The sequence below is a fragment of the Miniopterus schreibersii genome (genome assembly GCF_964146895.1).
Source record: "Miniopterus schreibersii genome assembly, chromosome: 3".
In the NCBI taxonomy this organism is placed as follows: Eukaryota; Metazoa; Chordata; class Mammalia; order Chiroptera; family Miniopteridae; genus Miniopterus; species Miniopterus schreibersii.
The window spans coordinates 64,935,078-64,955,169 of record NC_138103.1 but is presented as its reverse complement, the minus strand read 5'-3'; the positions used below and the strand labels follow the sequence as shown (position 1 = coordinate 64,955,169).

General features: G+C 40.2%; 1 protein-coding gene across 2 annotated transcripts in view; it reads right to left on the bottom strand.

Moving 5' to 3' along the window:
* WDR41 (WD repeat domain 41) overlaps positions 1-19,593 on the bottom strand; it is a 36,170-nt gene extending 16,577 nt beyond the window's left edge. Inside the window, exons 1-6 of one of the 2 annotated variants that reach the window (XM_081133704.1) lie at positions 19,410-19,593; positions 16,832-16,947; positions 9,511-9,559; positions 8,272-8,403; positions 7,469-7,531; positions 4,602-4,713 (exon numbers count right to left, since the gene is read on the bottom strand). In XM_081133704.1, the coding sequence (XP_080989830.1) occupies positions 4,602-4,713; positions 7,469-7,531; positions 8,272-8,403; positions 9,511-9,559; positions 16,832-16,947; positions 19,410-19,460 (523 nt within the window). In that variant the 5' untranslated portion in view covers positions 19,461-19,593. The remainder of the gene's footprint in view (positions 1-4,601; positions 4,714-7,468; positions 7,532-8,271; positions 8,404-9,510; positions 9,560-16,831; positions 16,948-19,409) is intronic. The other variant, XM_081133705.1, reaches the window with a different exon arrangement.
* Positions 19,594-20,092: the final 499 nt, after the last annotated feature.

The following is a 20,092-nucleotide window of genomic DNA, read 5'->3' as shown; positions in this document are numbered from 1 at the left end:
TCATAAAATGAGTTTAGGGTAACCATAACTTCTATAACATATGTTAACTTCTGTAACATGTTATAATTATTACTTTTGTCAGTAAGAGTTAAAGAATTGATGTATTAGATTCAGAACCACCACATATGTAGGCAACAAAACCTACTGAAGTTAATTTTTCCATTATGAAATATATGTAACGTGTGTGTGTATGTATGTGTGTAATTTATAACATTCAAATTTGAAAAATATTCTACTCATCTGCTTTGCCTTCTCACCCATCAAAAGACTAGCACTCTTGTAATTTGGGGAGTAAATCTCTCTATCATTTTTCCCCACACAGGGCTGCTTTAACAGTAGGTATGCCTTTCCCAAGTTCAAGCGGGGGTGGGGTGGGGTGTGACTGTAGAGGAGGGTGCAAGGGAGGCGTTAGTGGTACAAGATAAAAAAGAGCCCTGGCCAGTGTGGCTAAGTGGTTAGAGCACCGACCTGTGTACCAAAGGGTTGAGGGTTCAATTCCCAGTCAAGGGCACGTACCTGGGCTGCAGGTTCAATCCCCAGCCCAGGTCGGGGAATGTGCAGGAAGCAACCAATCCATGTGTCTCTCACATAGATGTCTCCTCCCCCAGCCTTCCATTCTATCTAAAATCAGTAGAAAAATATCCTCAGGTGAGGATTAGCCCAAAAAAAATGTAAAAGAGATAGAGCACAGGGAGGAGAAGGAAGAAGAGAATTCTATGTGCAGAAAACAAAAAATGTTTATCAAATTATTTGTGAAGTGAAAATAATGGAAAGTTGATAATTCAGAAGTAGCAATTTAATACACAGAATCACATAACACATTACTGGAAAGGGCATGGATGTCCTGTCTTTTAGTTCAAGGCTCTTTCCACTGCATCATACTAAGATTAGCTTTGCCTATTTCCAAATATGGAGTAACTGCCCCTAACAGCCATGCTAGCCCATAAATGGAGCAAGGCTTGTGAAAGGAGCTTCATGAGAAGCTCCTAATAGCAAGCCCTGCTCACTACCCGGCACCCTGTAATTTGGAAAATCCAAATCACGAAAAGCGCACCACTGGTGACATACGTGGCCTCGTCAAAGCTTTCCAATAGAGTCTCTTAAAAGATTCTGCTACCTTGAGTAACTGATAAACAGGGCATTACTCTGCCTAAGGCAACTTGCAAAATAAAGAGAGATTGTAATAATAAGTGGTACTTTTCATTAACATACAAAAGGTTCCTTTTAGCCCTGATTTCAATATTTCACAACATAGTTACCGGAAGTCTTTACTTTATTGCACTTTGCCTTAATGAACTGCACAGATACTTTTACAAATTCAAGGTCTGTGGCAGCCCTGCATTGAACACGTCTATCAGCACCATTTTTCCACAGCATCTGCTCACTTCGTGTCTGTGTGTCACATTTTGGTAATTCTCACAATATTTGGATTTTTTTCACTATTATTATATTTGTTACGGTGATCTGTGATAGTGATACCTGATGTTACTATTTTAATTGTTTGAGGACACCATGAACTGTGCCCATATAAGACAGTAACTTAACCCATATATGTTGTGTGTGTTCTGACTGCTCCACTGACCAGTCATTCCTTGTCTCTCTCCCTCTCTCCTCGGCCTCCCTATTCCCTAAGACACAACAATATTGAAATTAGGCCAATTAATTACCCTACAGTTGACTCTAAGTGTTCAAGTGAAAGAGAGTCACAGGTCTCTCACTTTAAATCAAAAGCTAGAAATGATTAAGCTTAGCGAGGAAGGCATGTCGAAAACCGAGGCTGAAAGGTAGGCCTCTTGTACCAATTAGCCAAGTTGTGAATGCAAAGGAAAAGCTCTTGAAGGAAATTAAAAGCCCTACTCTAGTGAACATATGATTAATAAGAAGGTGAAACAGCCTTACAGCTGATATGGAGAAAGCTGTAGTGGTCTAGATAGAAGATCAAACCAGCCACAACATTCCCTAAGCCAAAGCCTAATCCAGAGAAAAGCCCTAATTCTCTTCAGTTCTATGAAGGCTGAGAGGTGAGGATCCTGCAGAAGAAAAGTCTGAAGGTAGCAGAGCTTAGTTCATGAGGTCAAAGGAAAGAAACTGTCTCCATAACATAAAAGTACAAGGAGGAGCAGCAAGTGCTGATGTATAAGATGCAGCAAGTTATCCAGAAGATCTAGCTAAGATAATTAATGAAGGTGGCTACTAAACAACAGATTTTTGATGTACATGAAACAACCTCTATTGGAAGATGCCATCTAGGACTTTCATGGCTGGAGAGGAGAAGTTAATGCTTGGCTCCAAAGCTTTGAAGGACAGGCCGGTTCTCTTATTAGGGGCTAACGCAGCTGGTGAGCTTAAGTCGAAGCCAATTCTCATTCACCGTTCTGAAAACCCTTAAGAATTATGCTAAATCTATTCTTCTAGTACTCCATAAATGAAACAACAAAGTCTAGATAACAGCACATCTGTTCACTTAATATTTGAGATCTACTGGTTAGAAAAAAAGATTCCTTTCAGAATATTACTGTTCATTGACAATGCAACTGGTCACCAAGAACTCTATGGGAGATTAATATTGTTTTCATGCCTGCTAACACAATATCTATTCTGCTGCCCATGGATCAAGAAGTAACTTTGACTTTCAAATCTTATTAGTTAAGAAATACATTTTGTAAGGCTAGAGCTGCCATAGATAAGGGATTCCTCTGATAGATCTGAGCAAAAAAAAATTGAAAGCCTTCTGGAAAGGATTTGCCATTCTAGGTGTCATTAACAGAGTTCACGATTCATGGGAAAAGGTCGAAATATCAACATTAACAGGAGTTTGGAATTAATTCCAACCCTCATAAATGACTGAGGGGTTTGAGACTTCAGTGGAGGAAGTAACTACAGATGTGGTGGAAACAGCAAGAGATCTAGAATTAGAAGTGGGGCCTGAAGATGTGGCTGAAATACTGTAACCTCAAAAACTTGAACAGATGAGGAGTGGCTTCCTATGGATGAGCAAAGAAAGTAGTTTCTTGATTTGGAATCTACCCCTAGTGAATTTGCTATGAAGATTGTTGAGTGACAACAGAAGATTTAAAATATTATATAAACTTAGTTGATAAAGCATTCCCAGGGCTTGAGAGGATTGATTTCGGTTTTGAGAGATGATCTACTGTGAGTAAAATGCTATCAAACAGCATCATGTGCTACAGAGAAATCATTCACAAAAGGAGTCAATTGGTGAGGCAAACTTCACTGTTGTCTTATTTTTAAAAATTGCTACAGTCACCCCAAACTTCAGCAACCTTGATCAGTCAGCAGCCTTCAATATTGAGGTAAGACCCTCCACCAGCAAAAAAGGTTACAATTCACTAAAGACTTAAATGATGGTTAGCATTTTTTAGCAATAAAGTATTTTTAAATTAAGCTATGTACATTTTTTAGACAGACTGCTATTGTACACAACAGACTACAGTACAGTGTAAATGTAACTTTAATATTCACTAGGAAACCAAAAAATCGTGTGACTCACTTTATTGCAATATCTGCTTTATTGTGGTGGTCTGGAACCAAACCTGCAATATCTCCAAGGTATGTCTATACTAATTATTCATGGAGTAAAATTCACAGATAATAGGGCAATGTAAGAAATATATACATGTAAATAAAGAGATATAACTCATGCTAATAGTAAAACATAAAAATACACTCTAGATTCAAACAAGATTACTAGCGGTCAAATGTTGAACTGAAAGGTTAAATTGTAAATCCTGGTAAGGTATGGATTTAATTTTGCTAAGATATCTCATTATTTTCATGATATTTTATAACATCTATGTAGAGATAAGCTAATTCCAGTTATGAACTGTATATTCCATTGACAGGGCTCCCACTACCTTTAAGATGTCAACAGCATACTTAATAATGTATTTTTAAGGATGTCCATGGGTTCATTTGATTACTTTCAGAACAAAAATAGTTAACAGTGTATCACACAATGTCAAGGTTACTGTCATTTAAATTTACTCATTCATACTTAAATATTTTTACTCTGAACAGATTTTAATTTTATTTTTTAAGATCCTTGGTATCAATAGAAGTCAAAACTGATTTTTTTCTGTTAAAAACAAAAATGTCTATCAACAGAATTCTGAGAAAATAGAATTTTGTTAGTAAGTTTGCTCATGAATAAGCTTTTTAGTAAAACCAACTATAAAATGAGGTCATCCTTAGAAATCTACTGAAAATCCAATGATCCCAAAAATAAAAAATAAAATGCTATTGTAAAGTCATAAGTCTGCTTCCAGGGATCAACATGCTCATCAAACTCCGTGTAGGAACAAGGCCCAAGAGCACATAGGAAAAGGTTTTTTCTGACGACTTCTGAGAAATTCTGTTAGAAGGCATGAGGAAGCCAAAGAAGGGGAGCCTTCTCCTTCCAGTTTGGGGTGGAAATACATTTTACGCAGCCCTTAAGCAAACTGGAGAATGTGGCTACATGTTATATTCAGAACTGGAAAGAAAAGCACCCCCCCTTTGGTCACGAAAAGTCTCTTTGAAGAGTCACTGTGTCTTTTAGAGTCTGTCAGTCATGGCTCACGATTACCTTGATTTGTTTTTACCTGTATCAGAGAGGTGGCTAGTCTTACACAGGAGATCTAATTTTCGGTTCCACACACATAGGTCATTCCCACCAGAGAGCCAAACATCTAGTCTCTGAAGAACAGTTAAACACTGCAAAATTCATGAAAATGTTTGTCAGTTTAGAAGTTCATACATTCATTGGTGGTTTTAAAATATGTCCCAAATTCTTTGATACCCTTTCCTTCCAGAGGTGAAGCTTAGTTATTCTCCCCTTGAATGTGGGCTCTACTGAGTGACTAGCTTCTAATGAAGAGGCTGGGCAGAAGGGATAGTGTGTGACTTGTCAGACTAAGACAGGAGACATGGTGGTTTCCTCCTTGCTCTCTCTCGGATCACTCACTCTAGGGCACACACACAAGCAGCCATATGGAGCAAGACCCACGTGGCAAGAAAGTGAGGCCTCTGTGCAACCACTAACACTACCCAAGCATGTGAGCCCCCCAGGAACCTCCCAATCCAGTCAAGCCTTCAGATGACATCATGAGACACCGAGCCAGAACCATCCAGCTAAGCTGCTCTCTATTCCTGCCCACAAACACTGATACTTATTGTTTTTAGCAACTAAGTTTTGACGTAATTTGTTATGTAGTAATAGACAACTAATACACAAGGCTTAAAGCAAACTGCTTTTTAAATAAAACTGAAGATACGGCCTGAGTTTTTATGTGTCTTCAAATTAGTATCTCGTAATTACTGACTAAGGCAAATGTTTCAAGGTCTGTAGAAGCCCTTCACCTTTAACAGTGCTCTCCTCACCCACTGACTCAAGTGAGCCCAAGGGCAAGGACAAGCGAGAGGAACAAAGCGAAAAGGAGAAGGTCCTGCTGGGGCTGAGGGTGGCATGGCCTCGAGAGCCCCTGGGATAATAAAGGGTGAAAACCATCAGTGCAGTTTATTTCAAGAGGCCCTGCCCTACTTCTACATGAATTCCAGGACCAGCTTGTCAGATTTTTAATATCGGTACTTTATTCCTTCTGATTACCAAGTAATACTCCACTGTTTGAATATTCAATCCTTTCACCAGTGCATGGCCACTTAGGGTGCTTCCACTTTGGGGCTACTATGAATAATATTGCTATGAGAACCCATGTACATGTTTTTATATGGACATACATTTCCATTTCTCCGAGGATGACCTAAGGGGAATCGCTGTGTCAAATGATAACCCGATTGGACATTTTTATGAACTGTCTAGCTGATTAACATTATAGTAAAAGCCCCTTAAAAGGTACTTTTGCCATCCTGGAATTAGACACTTTATTGAACAGTTCAAGAAACAGCTCACCAAAGGAATTTCCCCAATACACGAAATTCCTTTCTCCTTCCCTGTTCCTTCAATACATGTGTTTCATCTGAAACCTAATGGTCTTGGACAGAGAGCATGAGTATTTTTTAAGGAATTTAAAAGGGGCATCTTTCAGATCAGGTAAAGCATAGAGATTTGATCAAGTCAACACTTAAATGACTTCTTCAAAGACAGTGCACTGTTAAAGTGGGCACAGCACACAGTAAGTGGCACTTTCTTCCCCATAAACTTTACTAAATTGATGGTTAGAAGAGCAGAGCAGCATGAGACGGCCACCAGAGAGGCTGCCTTTTAGGAAAAAAGGAAATACGCTGACAATTGGCACACAGTGATTCTCTCCCCTCCGCCTTTTTTTTAAAGTGTTGGCTCCAATTTAGAGATCAGTTATCTTCAAAGCAAATGAGGAAAATTATCTCACTTGACTAGTATCTTCCCCCAAACTTGCTGACATTATTGGAAAACAATGGCACTTTCTGAGAACATAAGGTAATTTCTTCTGTAGGGATCAAGGTAACCAAGTGTTGTCCAAGTTTGTTTCTCCAACATGTAGCAGAGTTCCTTGCATGTAATAAACCCCAGTTAATAACTGTAAAATGAATGAACCTAACAGTAGCAACCAATTAGTCCCATAAAATTTTGTTTTGGAACTAAGTAACTGACATATCTTTTTATTTTTTTTAGGACTAATTTATCCTACTAATTATTTGTTTTTTATTGTTGACACTATTACAGATGTCCCCCTTTACCCCCTACATCCAGCCCCCCCCCCAGGCCTTCACCACATTGTCTGTGTCCATGGGTTATACATGTATGCATATATGTTCTTTGGTTAATCTCTTTCATTCCCCCCCAAGCCCCTCCCCTCTGAGATGTCAGTCTGTTTCACGCATCCATGACTCTAGTCCTACCTTGTTTGTCAGTTCATTTGTTCATTAGATTCCACATATAAATGAGATCATGATATTTGTCTTTCTCTGACTGGCTTATTTTACTTAGCATAATTGTCTCCAGGTCCATCCTTGCTGTAGCAAAGGGTAAGAGTCCCTTCTTTTTTACAGCAGTGTAGTGTTCCTTTATGTAAATGTACCACAGTTTATTTATTCACTCATTTACTGATGGGAACCTGGGCTGTTTCCAGATCTTAGCTATTACAAACATATCTTTATGACCTGACAGAAGGCAGAGTGTGAGGGACAAATAACTCCATGTTTTTAGTTCAAAGTATAAAGAAACAGACTACTGCTTATAGAATCATTCTGCAAGTAATGTCTCTTCCTACAATGACCTACTAAAAACATACTAGGTATTACCTTTTTCCTTACCTTGCTATAGAGATTTTCCCCTTGCTCTAATTTCAAATTCAAACATTTTAGCATTTAAAATATATACTTCCAAAAATCTAATATTAGAAGAATCAAATAACTAACTATGTCTGGAAGAAATAACTTTGAAAACCTACAAAAGTAATCTCATTAAAGTTACTTAACAGTTTTTTCTCAGACAAAAAGATTACCATAAAACATCTGCTGAAGGTCTTACCTTTACAGTAGACTGGAAGGATGATACTTTCTGAACTTGTCTGCCAGTATCACAATTCCATACCTAAATTTATGTTAAGAAGTAATTTCTAAACATTTTAAATCTTACTATAAGTTTTCTAATAATTAAATCACGAATGTCACACATTTAGGTAGAAAATAAATAAAGCATAAAATATTTAGTGTTTATACTACTACAAAAATTAACTCATATAGTAAGTCATCAACTTAGCACAGCAGGCTTACAATCTAAAATAATTCTGAGCCTTTGGCTGGTGTGGCTCAGTGTTTAGAGTCCTGGCCTGCACACTGTAGGGTTGTGGGTTTGATTCCCAGTCAATGGCACTTACCCAGTCGGAGCAAGGGTGGGTGCTCAAAAGGTTCTTATGGGTTGGGGGCATTAACTTTTTTTCACTGTACAATGAGCAGGAAAAATATGTAAATTATTTTCCAGTCCAAGTGATCTTTATTTCCCCAAATTGAAAAGCAAACTGGGATACTAAGTATTTTTAAGCTCACTTTCTCCATTTCATCTATTTTATGTAACTTAATATAATAGTAACTCTGGAAAGAACAGTTTTAGTCATGGGGTTTCCATCAATAATAAACCTTAGCCTCCTATTTCCAATCTAATACTTTTCAGATGCCTAATGCTTTTAAAGAAGTGTCTTATGAAAGCTAGAACAAAATCATTTTTGCTAAAACAGGAATGTGCAGACAGACCCAAGAGCCTAAAGACTAATAATGTATATACTAGTCCCTTGAGTCCCTACAGCTATTTCACTCTCTCAGATTTAAGGATATGATAACTGTTCTGTCAGCAGAGGCTGTCAAGATGAGCTGATTTTTTTTTTCACATGCCTCCAAGGAAGGAAATGTAGTAATAGCTGTTATCTTTTGAGTGTGTCCATTGAGTTCCAAAAGTTTCTCTCCTGTCTGAAATACCAAGGAAAATATTATTAATGGGTTCGTATTTCACAACTTAAATAACTTTAAACAACAACACTAAGAAGAATCACCGTGTAGAAAACACACACGTCCTATTTGAAATTACTTAGCCATAAACAATTTTAATTATTTTCTGATAGAAAATACAAATTTTAGCATATTTTATATAAAATTTAAAGGAATAGTCTTTCTATAGGACTTTTAGAATATAAATGGATAAATTAAGCATAAAAATATTCACAACTTAATCTGTAGGAAAAAAATAGAAAGTCATTATCCAAATACTTATTTAAGTCTTCACAGTTATAAAGTTGTGGAAGGAAAAAAAAGTCAGCATAACAACATCAAATATACCTACACCCAACAGTGTATCAATCACCCATAAAGTGAGCCCCACTCCATCTCTATGTAACAGCAACAGCTATTCCCACCACCCAGTCTTCATCCATCAGACCCTCGTGGACTTCCCAAGTAGTAAACATACTATAATACAATGTAAATATGACAAACTGCATATTCTCCAAGGTTGCAAGATGTCGTGAATGTGGGGAGCATAATGTCAGAGAACTCCTCTAGTCACAGGCAGAGCCCCTGAAAAATGAGGATCCGATGGTCAGAGCAGGTAACAGGAGAAAAGTGCTTCAAAAGAGAATCGCCTGAGTGTCAAAGGATCGGAAGAGAGGCCTCAGAGAAACCTAGTGAAGCCTTAAATATTTTCTTTTAAAATATGCCTTTGATTATATTTCTATTAAATTCAAACATGAACAGCATGCTATACTACGTAATCACACAGTTTTGAAAGAAAAATTGTCTGCCACAAAAACCAACACTTGATAACAAGTTTTGTTTAGTAAGATTAAAGGTTTTCTTTTCAGAACTTGGCATTTGTTTCTCAGGAAAGAATCTTAATTAAAAAAACTCTCTATTATGAAATATTGGTCCCCATTTTAAATGAATTCATCTAAGGATCCCTTTTCAAATATTAATTAGTCTGCCTACTAATATGCAGGCATATCCCCAGGTAGTGTTTATGAGCGCATATTCAACTACACAGTCATATCTCTACTGCACAATCCACACAAAATCAATACACACCTGGGCATTCCAGACAACTACAAGTCCATCATCACCAGCAGATGCAAATCTGGTTCAAGAAAAAAGGCCCAAAAAAAAAAAAATCATAGGTGACATTTAAATGCAAAGATTACTAAGACCTATCAAACCTTATTCATGATATTCTGATTTACTAATATTAATGCAGATTAAGTTCTTTAAGCTAATTCAACAAATATTGATGGAATCAATGCCTTCTAGGTTTTGTGCGAAGTACTGAGGATACAAAGATAAGTAAGATCAGTTACAGTGTTACAACGAATAAATTGCAGGAAATGAAAGAATGAGGGAGATCTGTAAAGGATCTTTAAAGTCCTTCCTTGCTTTAAAAGCACACGATTAGCCCGGCCAGACGTGGCTCAGCGACTGAGCATTGACCTAGGATCCAGGAAATCAAGGTTCGATTCCCGGTTAGGGCACATGCCAGCAGGGGCGTGCAGGAGGCAGCCGATCAATGACTCTCTCATCATTGATGTTTCTCTCTCTCTCCCCCTCTCCCTTCCTCTCTCTCTGAAATCAACAAAGGTATATTTTAAAAAAATAAAAGTACATGATTAAACCCCAACTTAAAGGACATGAAGCCAAGCTGAGGAACAGCTTCACCACTGGGAGGTGATGTTACAGAAGTGGAACAAAGAAACCATGTCTTTAGATAAGTTAATTATTCCTACTATTTTCTCTGTAAAAATACTGTAACTACTATCTAAAGCCAAGATCTCTCCTTTACTCCTCTCAGCATTTTGGCCTTTTTGTATAAAGACTGTGTTCTTGGTATGGGAGGTTTGGGGGTTTTTTTGGGGTTTTATTTTGTTTTTTGTGGTTTTGTGAAAATCCTTGAAACTCAGAGATAAAGTTTGTTTCATGGCAGGAAAAGAGAGGTCTTGATGAGCTCAGTTATAGCTTCTCTCTCCTCCTTGCCTCCTACATTCCCTAGACATAAAGAGCATCACCTACACTTTGTAGGGAAGGTGCCCACGGTACAAACACTATCAGGAAAGTCACCTGCTGTACAGGATTATTCACCACCAATAAAATCAAGGCAGGCCCTGGCTGGTCTGCTCAGTGGTTAGAGAGTTGGCCCAGGGACTGAAGGGTCCAGGGTTCGATTCCAGCCAAGGGCACGTACCTCAGTTGCAGGCTTGACCCTGGCCCTGGTAGGGGCACATGCAGGAGGCAACCAGTTGATGTGTCTTTCTCACATCGATGTTTCCCTCCTCCCCCCCCCTTTCTCTCTCTCCCCTCCCCCTCCCGTCCACTCTCTCTGAAAAGCACTGGGAAAAATATCCTTGGGTGAGGATTAAAAAAATAAACAAATTAAAATAAAATAAAATAAAATAAAATAATAAAATAAAATAAAATATAAAATAAAATAAAATTAAATTAAATTAAAATAAAATAAATCAAGAAAGCAATGTTCTCAAGCCGTGTCCCAACACAGTGCATAGCAATCACATTGTAAGTGTACCAAGTAATCTGCTATTAATAATGTAGTACATAAGTTTGCAAATGATTATTTAATAAACCAAAATAGATCATCAGTTGTTCCCCTCATACTGCTTTCACTCATTTGAATTTAAGGTTTGCTCTTTTGGATAGAAGAGAAAGAACTGATATTACAGAGAGCCAGCAACGAACTGCATATGACCAGGCCCTTATAGTTAACCATTAATTAATAAATGACACTCCTACTTCTTTACAAGGTTGTTAATAGGTTTCACAATATCTGGCTGTGCCTTGGAAGTCTTCATTCAAGTAAACACTGTTACCCATACATGTATCATTGGGGATAAGTAAAGAACTATATATACTAGGACACAAAAATCACTTTGTTCCTAAAAGTATCTGTTCTAATGAATTTTATCCCTGTATAAGAGCCCTAAAACCTCATTACCTCAGTCAAGTAACATTTTCCTTAACACCCCAAACTAAGCTTCAAGTTCAAATTTCTCATCCTCAGTTTCAAAATCCCATACATAACTGTTGTCTTCAGTGACTCAGACAATTCCTATCCTTAGTACCCATTTCAAAACTATTCAATTACGTCTCCTACTGTAGGAGCTAAAAGATTATCCAGGAGATGGGAAATTGGCCAAATACAGTCTGACAAAGTCTGTTAATAGTATTTTAATATAGAACTACATATCTTTTTAATGAAAAGGATCTTTAAAACTAGTTAGGTAACAAGCTAGAAACCACAAAAAGAGTTATTTTAAAATTCATGCTTAACACTTATTTCAAAATGAAATAATGAAATATAAAAGATTTGAATACTAAAAAGAAAACAATCATTTTTAAATTAAAAATATAATTACTTACATTTTCTGAATCATAATGAACAATGCCTTTAGTATCAAAAATAGTTGCTAGGGATATCTAATAGCTTATGTTTCTCTACCTATTGATTTCTCTTTATTTGTATAGTGATGGTGGGAGGGCAGGACTCAAGGTCTTAAGTGTTCTTTGGTATAGAACATCAATTTCTATTGATTCTTGAAACTCTTATAATTGCTTTTCTCCACTTTAGAAGACTGCAGGTTTAAAATACATACTTTTTCTAACCTTGATTTTTAACTTCTCATTATTGTTGTATCATGTCTGAATCTCATGAGTCCATGAGTTTAGAAGGGAGATATAAAGCATTTCACCTCAAACTTTAATTCAATCAGCAGTGAACAAAAGTTAAATCTAAACAATGCTCAATGGTAATGCATGAAATCACAGCCAATTGTCAGTTGCCCCATTGGTGGACTCCTCAGGCCTCTCAATTCTTGTATGTTGTATTGCTGCCTTTTTTCCCTGCCTTGGTCAGATCCGCGTCATAGTCTGAGGCAGCTCCCCTTGTCCAGTCATTTCCTCCCTCTTCCTGTCATTGGTGTTTCTCTGTAATAAACGGTTTGCACACTTAACTCCATTTTATTGTCTGCTTCCTAGGGAACCCAGATATTAGGAGGATCTAAGTCATCCTGACTATTGATATCTTTTCTCTGAATGTTGATGAGAAAGCTATTCTTAGCTTAAGAATATTTTCTTAAAGATGGAGCATATTTTTTATTTCGTCAACTATCAAACCATACTGAGTTTGTTTAGCTTCTTGTAAATATACAGCTTCGCCAGCCATCCTAGGGGAACACTTTGTTCTGAGGCCTGGCATTTCATGGGTCACCTAATTCTTTTCCAGTCATGATCACCATCCTACCTAACCTTGTCTGTTTCCTGGAGTAGCAAGGAATGGTCAAATGAGCAACAGAGAAAACTATTCTTAAAATGTGATATAAACTCCGTTTAGTTTAATGTGTCAAATGCAAGAGTATTATGTGCAATTTTAGCACAGTTCACTTTTTGGAAGACTCTTGCTGAGTCTTAGCCTTCTTTAGTGATCTCCCAATCAATACGACCCTCACTTCATGTTCAAGAAATACTAAAGAAGAAAAGAAAAGGCAGCTGTCTGTTAGGTTATACAGGATTTATTTGGTATCTTCAAAAACCAATCTGAGAAAATTTTCCACTCACTGATTTTAGCTGAGCCACCGAGAAAACAAGAAAATCCTTCTGCAAAATTCTCAATAAACTGATATTATCTAAAGACCTGAAGCGTGAAACCTGGATTACAACAGTTGACCAAAAAACTAGAATGCAATGTCTACAAAAACTAAGTAAAAACATAAAAAGTGTACCAATATAATATTTACTTCAGTTATTTTGGTAATTTGACAGTGCATAAATCATGTACATATGCAATGGTAAAGATAATTATAAACTAAACTGGTAAGTTAAGAATGAAAATGTTAAGCTCTTAATTCTATTTGTAATATTTATATAGTTTGTAGATTTTTTTACATCTTTCTTACCAATAATGACTGGGTGTGTTTTTTCATACACTACAGAATTAAATTTTTTAAAAAAAAACAAAACACAGATTGAAAGTTCTAAAGGTCTGTGACTGACTGAAAAACTTCAGACTTAATTATATGGAAATTTTGACATAGTAATGACTTGAGTACAAAGAATTAAATGTGATTCATGTAGTAATATCTTCACTTTATTGCAAAAGCCAAAAAGTGGGCTTTTTCATTTATTTCAAACATTTAGATTCACTGTGTGAGACAGCACACACGGCCACAAGTAATTCTGCCTCCCAACATCACCATTTGCAAAGACACTTAGCTGCTTCTTCCATCAAGAGGTTAGAGTTTATTTATCCACTTACTGAATCTGTGCCAGCTCCTGACTTGCTTTAGCCAATGAAACACCAGCAAACATGATACAAAGAGAGACCTGAAAAGTTACATTGAGGCTTGCCACTTTGCTAGTATTAGATCTCCATATCACTATGCGAAGAAACACTTGAGCAACCATGTGGAGAGAGACCCCAGTCATTACAGCTGAGACCACTCTGAGCCAGCCAGCCCCAGCCAGTCTACCTGCTGACCGCAGATGCGTAAGTGAACCTAACCAACATAAGCTGACACTGGCGCAGATGAAAAAAAAATCTACCCAGCTGAGCCCAACCCAAATTGCCATCCTGCAAAATAGTGAGCTAAATATATGGTGGTTGTTTTAAACCACTAAGTTTGGGTGATTTTGACAGGGCAATAGATTACTGATGTAACTATCTATAGCTTTTTACTGTTTACAAAACATTTACTATATCACTGAACAAGTGGCGTATACATGAGCACCACTGTGAAGAAAATGTAATCACCTATCAGCATCTGGACAATGATCATTCTTCAAGTCGGCCTTTTCTGGAAAGTCTTCTTCTAACTAGGTAATTAGAATAGCCAAGAGGACATTTCGGAGGGCAGACAGCAATGAACATGGAATCTTAACAGTTCATCTACATAAAAATGTAAAGACCACATCCTGAAAGTAAACTGTACATCTTTTACTTAACTTTCTTAGACAAAATGATTTGAGGATTCAAGGTTCAAATATTGTATTAGTGATTATGGTCTAAGAAATTATTTGGGATTTTTTTTTAACCTACCTAGAAATTTACTATGGCAAAATGTGGTACAAGAAAACTTTAACTGTCCAATATCCTATCTTCCCAGAAATGTTTAGTTTCAAAGGTCTGACTAAATACATACAGTATTTCTTAGGACCTACCAACAACAAACATTACCAAAAAGGCTGGTGATTATTATGCTATGGTTAACATGCTATGATTTGTTTGGCTTATATCACAACAGAAAAATAATGTTGACAGGCTAGTAATATACATATATGAGGTGAATCTTTTCAAGCAAAAGTTGAGGAGAGTTTTGTTGTATAATAATTCGGACGGACTTTGCCCCTGGTTTCTACAAGGAAGCTGGGCTCCTCACCTGAGTTTATACTAACAGATGACTCAGGGTGGGCCCCTAGACAGTTTAAAGATGGGGGCTGGCCATGTGGAAAATATAAACCATGAAATTAGAGGACTGGGGCTTTGAGCCACAGGTATCAGCCTGACTTCAAAACTGGGGAAAGGGGGAGGCTAAAAACTGAGTTTAATCAAGTGGCAAATGATTTAATCATTCCTATGTATGAAACTCCAATAAAAACGAACACACAAAGTTTGAGTAAGCTTTCTCGTTGGTGATACACACTGATATGCTGAAAGGTGATGGATCCTGAGGACATAGAGCTTACTTACCTTTGGGACTCACTCAGACCTTACCCTATGGGCATCTTCATTTGGCTGGTTCTGATTGTATCCTTTATAATAAAACTATAATCATAAGTATAGTGCTTTCCTAAGTTCTGTCATTCATTCTAGCAAATTATCAAACCTAAGGGGGGAGTGGAAATGTGTAGCCAATTGGTCAGAAGTGTGGGTGGCCTGGAAACCCTGGAGACTGCAGCTGGTGACTGAGGTGAGGGGTGTGTTGTGCAGGACTGTGCCTTAACCCGTAAAATCTGCCCTAACTCCAGGTAGTGTCAGAATTGCACTGCATGTGGGAAAAGCCACTAAATACCAGAGACATATGAAAAGCAGAGAGAAGACAGGTTAATAGACAACAAAAGTGATAGAATTAGGAATAATCACAGAAGCGGTTACCCATGGAGTCAAGAGTGAAAAAAAAAAGTATTAAAGGCAAAAGAGACAATCAGAGATGACAGTGGGAGAACTGACAGGGACAACAGAAGTGAGGTCAGGGAGTTAAGACGGCAAGCAACACGTCCACCTAACAACCTGGAGACTCACTGATTCACTTACCGACTATCTGTTAATTACCTGCTACATGTAAGGCACTGTGCCAGGTACTAAGGGCCCCTCTCATGAAGTCTACATTCTAGAGGCAAGAGAAATGCTACACCGTGTAGTTGTTATTGTGATACGTGTTGCAAAGGATAAGGCTATGACTGGATGAGGGTTTCATAAACACTATACAGATCAGTAATAAGCTCAATCTACAGTCCTAAGACCTACACACCTTATCTCTATTTGCAAATCTACTCAGCACAACATTATGCATGTTACCAAAGTAGTACAGAATGTACATTTTATTTTTTTTATTATAGTTGACATACAATTTTATATTAGTTTCAGGTGTACAACACAGTGACTTCCGTATATCTTACAAAGTGATCATAATAATTCTAAACCATCTGTCACCATAGTTATTATATTACCGATTCTATTCCCTTTGCTGAATAATATTCATTTTAAAGGGTCTTCATCAAAACAAAAAATTCAAATTAAATACTTACCTTCCACTAAATAGTACATTCCCTTAGGTACCTAACTTTTTTTTTTTTAAATATATCTTTATTGATTTCAGAGAGAGGAAAGGAGAGAGAGAGAGAGAGAAACATCAATGATGAGAGAGTCATTGATCGAGCCCACGACCCAGGCATGTGCCCTGACCGGGAATTGAACCCCGATTGCCTAGGATCCCAGGTCGACGCTCAACCACTGAGCTATGCCTGGCCGGGTTAGGTACCTAATATTTAAATATTTTCCATATTTGTTCATCAAATTTAGGTTCACCTTAATATATAGTTATAACCTCACCCAAATTTTAAAGTCATACACTTCCTCTAAACTTACAAAAAATAAATAAATTCTGAGCTGTCAAAAAAAACCCTCAAACAAAAGTAAGCATCAAATCACCAGATATGACACCCTGACTTCTGAGCAAAAAAGACTTCGGATACATATTTCATCAAGATTTAGAGGTCCATTTCTACTAAATGTTGATAATGACCAGTTTTTAAATTTTAGAAAAGATGGATTGATTTTGAAGTTATTTTTAATATAAAATTCTCTAAAAACTCTTTCCAAACAATAGTCAATTGGACCACTAGCGTTTCTTACCTGTAGGCATCTAACCGAACCAGAAATCGTACAATATCGTGATGAGCTTTCAGGACAAGCAGTTCAGTGTAGGGGTTCTGGGTTTGTTCCTCACCTATTGTCTGTAAAGGAGATTTCTTGTATTGGGAATAAAATAAAAAAAGTCAAAACAAAAGAGAGAGAGAAAATAATTTATGATAAAAGTCATATTGGAATAAAACTTCATGGTATACATCTAAGAAAACGAGTTAAAAACGCTGTAAAATATCATGTTTTAATACTACATACAGGGTGGGGCAAAAGTAAGTTTACAGTTGTTTGTATGGAAAATAATATAATAAAAAATACAAGAATAAACTCTGTGTTTCATGTACTCACAACTGTAAACCTACTTTTGCCACACCCTGTATTATTTCCCCTAATACCAACTGACTGCGAACTTAACAGAAAACATTTTTCTTACCACAAATCCACACCATAAAGTTCGGTATTTTCAAGTCGCAATAAATTTACAAAAAGGTAAAATTTTATTTTATGAAATTATATTTCAATAAACCTGACCTAAAAAATTAATGGACCAAGCCAACTCAGTATTTTAAAATGGGTGTTTCTCAGTTGAAACTTGGCACAAACAAACCTGCAGGTCAAAGGGGTAAAATATAAAACAGACTAAAGTAGTGCCTAGCCCATTGTAGGCACTCATTATATATTTGCTTATTGAGTAAAGGGAGAAATGAAATTATTTAAAGTCAATGAATTCAAGGAAATCAACTTTGAAAAAAAATATTGATAAAGATAATTGCTAACATTCACAGAGTATTAGGTGGCAGGCCATGTGCCAAACACTACGCACAGCACATATAGCATATAACTCAGTAACTCTGCAAGGTAGTTATTAACCCCATTTCTGTAGTCCAATCCACTACTATTTCATAAAACCTCTGTTCTTAACCTCTAAACTGCAGTTTTTCAAACTTGACACTACTTAAGGGCTGTCCTGTGCTGTAGGATGTTCAGCAGCATCCCTGGTTTCTACATTAGATGTCAATAGAAATTCACCCCTACCCCAAACTGTGACGATCAAGAACGTTTCCGCACATTGCCAAATGTCCCCTAACGGGCAAAATTATCCCAGCAGGGAAACGCTCCCTAAATTAGGGGCTTAGATTCAAAGTTCTTGCATAAATTAAGGCAAATCATTGGTTCTGATCATGTACAAATTCACAGCTGTTATAAAACTGAAGTACCTTTACATGAAGAAATGTGCAACTTAACATGCATAAATGTCTTCCAAAAGTATCCACCCCAAAGCAGTAATCTTTTATTTATCCCACCTCCCTTCTAGCAGTGAAAATCTAAAGCGAGAAACCTGAGAACTATGTACCAGTTTCCCCGGAGGGAAGCCGTGCGACCCACCGGCAGACTCGGTGACCCCGCTCGGCGGCTCCTGGGGGGGGGGGGCCCCGCAGAGCGGCTGCGCGCGCATCCCGCGGGCCGCGCCCCCCCCCCGCGGGCCGCTCTCCCCCCCCCCCGCGGGCCGCTCTCCCCCCCCCCCCCCCCGCGGGCCGCTCCCCCCGCTCCCCAGCCTGAGGATTCCAGCCTGCCTGACACGCGTCTAATTCCAACTAAGGCGGATTTCAGAAAGGAGTACGTTTCAACTGCAAGGACAGGAGGAAGCTCAGACTGGGAAGGAAGGCTGTTGGACTTACAACCACCCAAGTTTCCCATTTTTAACACTGAAGAGCACTATTTCCTGCGAGAAGTAAGAGGGAGCGGGCGCCAGCTCCCCTGGGTGCCGGGAGTGAGCTGCGCCCCAGCCCGTCCGGGGCCGCGCAGCTGCTTCCCTCGCGGCGTCTCGCGCCCGTCTCCTGACCGTCTCTTCAGCGGTTCGGCCCGTGAAGGAAGAGCGACCACGGAATCCCAGCAGCAACTAAGTACATCATTTTCTTGACTTTGAAGCAAAACATTACTTTTAAGAAACAATTATATCTTTTTCTTGGTTCTTGTATGAAAAAACCAAATCAGCTTTACCATCCCTAAGCAAGCATCAGCCGACTGGGGGAGGTGGCCCAGTTCCCGGGGCTCCCAGCGGGGGGCGGCGGCCGGGCCGCGGGAGGCGGGGGGCGGGGCAGTGTCTGGGCCGCGGGAGGCTGGGGGGGGGGGGGAGCGTCCCGGCCGCGGGAGGCTGCAGGGGTCGGGGGGCGGGGCAGTGTCCGGGCCGCGGGAGGCTGCAGGGGTCGGGGGGCGGGGCAGTGTCCCGGCCGCGGGAGGCTGCAGGGGTCGGGGGGCGGGGCAGTGTCCCGGCCGCGGGAGGCTGCAGGGGCGGAGGGCGCGTCCTGCCGAGGGGAGGCTGCCGGGGCGGAGGGCGGCGCGTGACCCCAGGCTTCAGCTTGCACCTTCTGTAACCCGGAGGCTGTGTTTAACCCCAGGGCCTCAGGAGAACCGAGGCACACAGCCGCCGCAGAAAGAGGCGCCCGCAGCCCGACCAGCCCCCCACCCGGCCCCCCAGGCGCGAGCCCCGCCTCCGACGCGGTCGCCCGTCCCGACTCAGCCGGCTCAGCCCAGCCCCGGCCGGCGCGGGCGCCCCCGCGGCGCTCACCTCGGCCAGCCCCGGAGGCTCTCGGCCTCCCCCGATCAGCCAGCGCAGCATCAGCGCGGGCCCAGGCGGCGGGCAGCCCGACCTCCGCGGGGCCTCAGCCGCCCCCGCCTCGCAGGGAGCCGCAGGGAGCCGGGAGCCGCTACGAATCCCCACCCCGGAATTGCCCACGGCACGAAGCAGCGCGGGGGGGGGGGGGGGGGGGGGGGGGGCGCAGCCAAGGGAGCGGAAAGATTGTCCCCCACGCGCTGCCGTACCCAGCCGTGGACGCTGGACCTGAGGCAGCCGCTAGGGGCGCAGTGGCCGGCGGCTGGAGGGGGGCGAGGCTTCAGAGGCTCCCAGTGCGCAGGCGCAGGGGTGTAGCCCGCTTCGCGCGCCAAATTTGGGTAGCTCGAGCGGCCCCTGGCGGACGTGTGCAGCGCAGCACCTGGGCCGGCGAGCAAGCGCTTACCAATCCCTAGTCCCCTGGCATCCTCCGCTGGGCGGGGCCGGGAAACTGGGTCTCGGGCGCCGGCTGGAGCGGGGGACTTGCACATGCGGACTAATCCAGGGCCACGCGTGTACACCGGCACGTACCTGGCCCACGTTTCTTTTGTGTACTGGAGTACAGATAACTGAAACTCGGGAAGATTAGGTAGTTTGTCAAAGGCTAACAGCTAGGAAGTAGCTACACTGAGATTGGTACC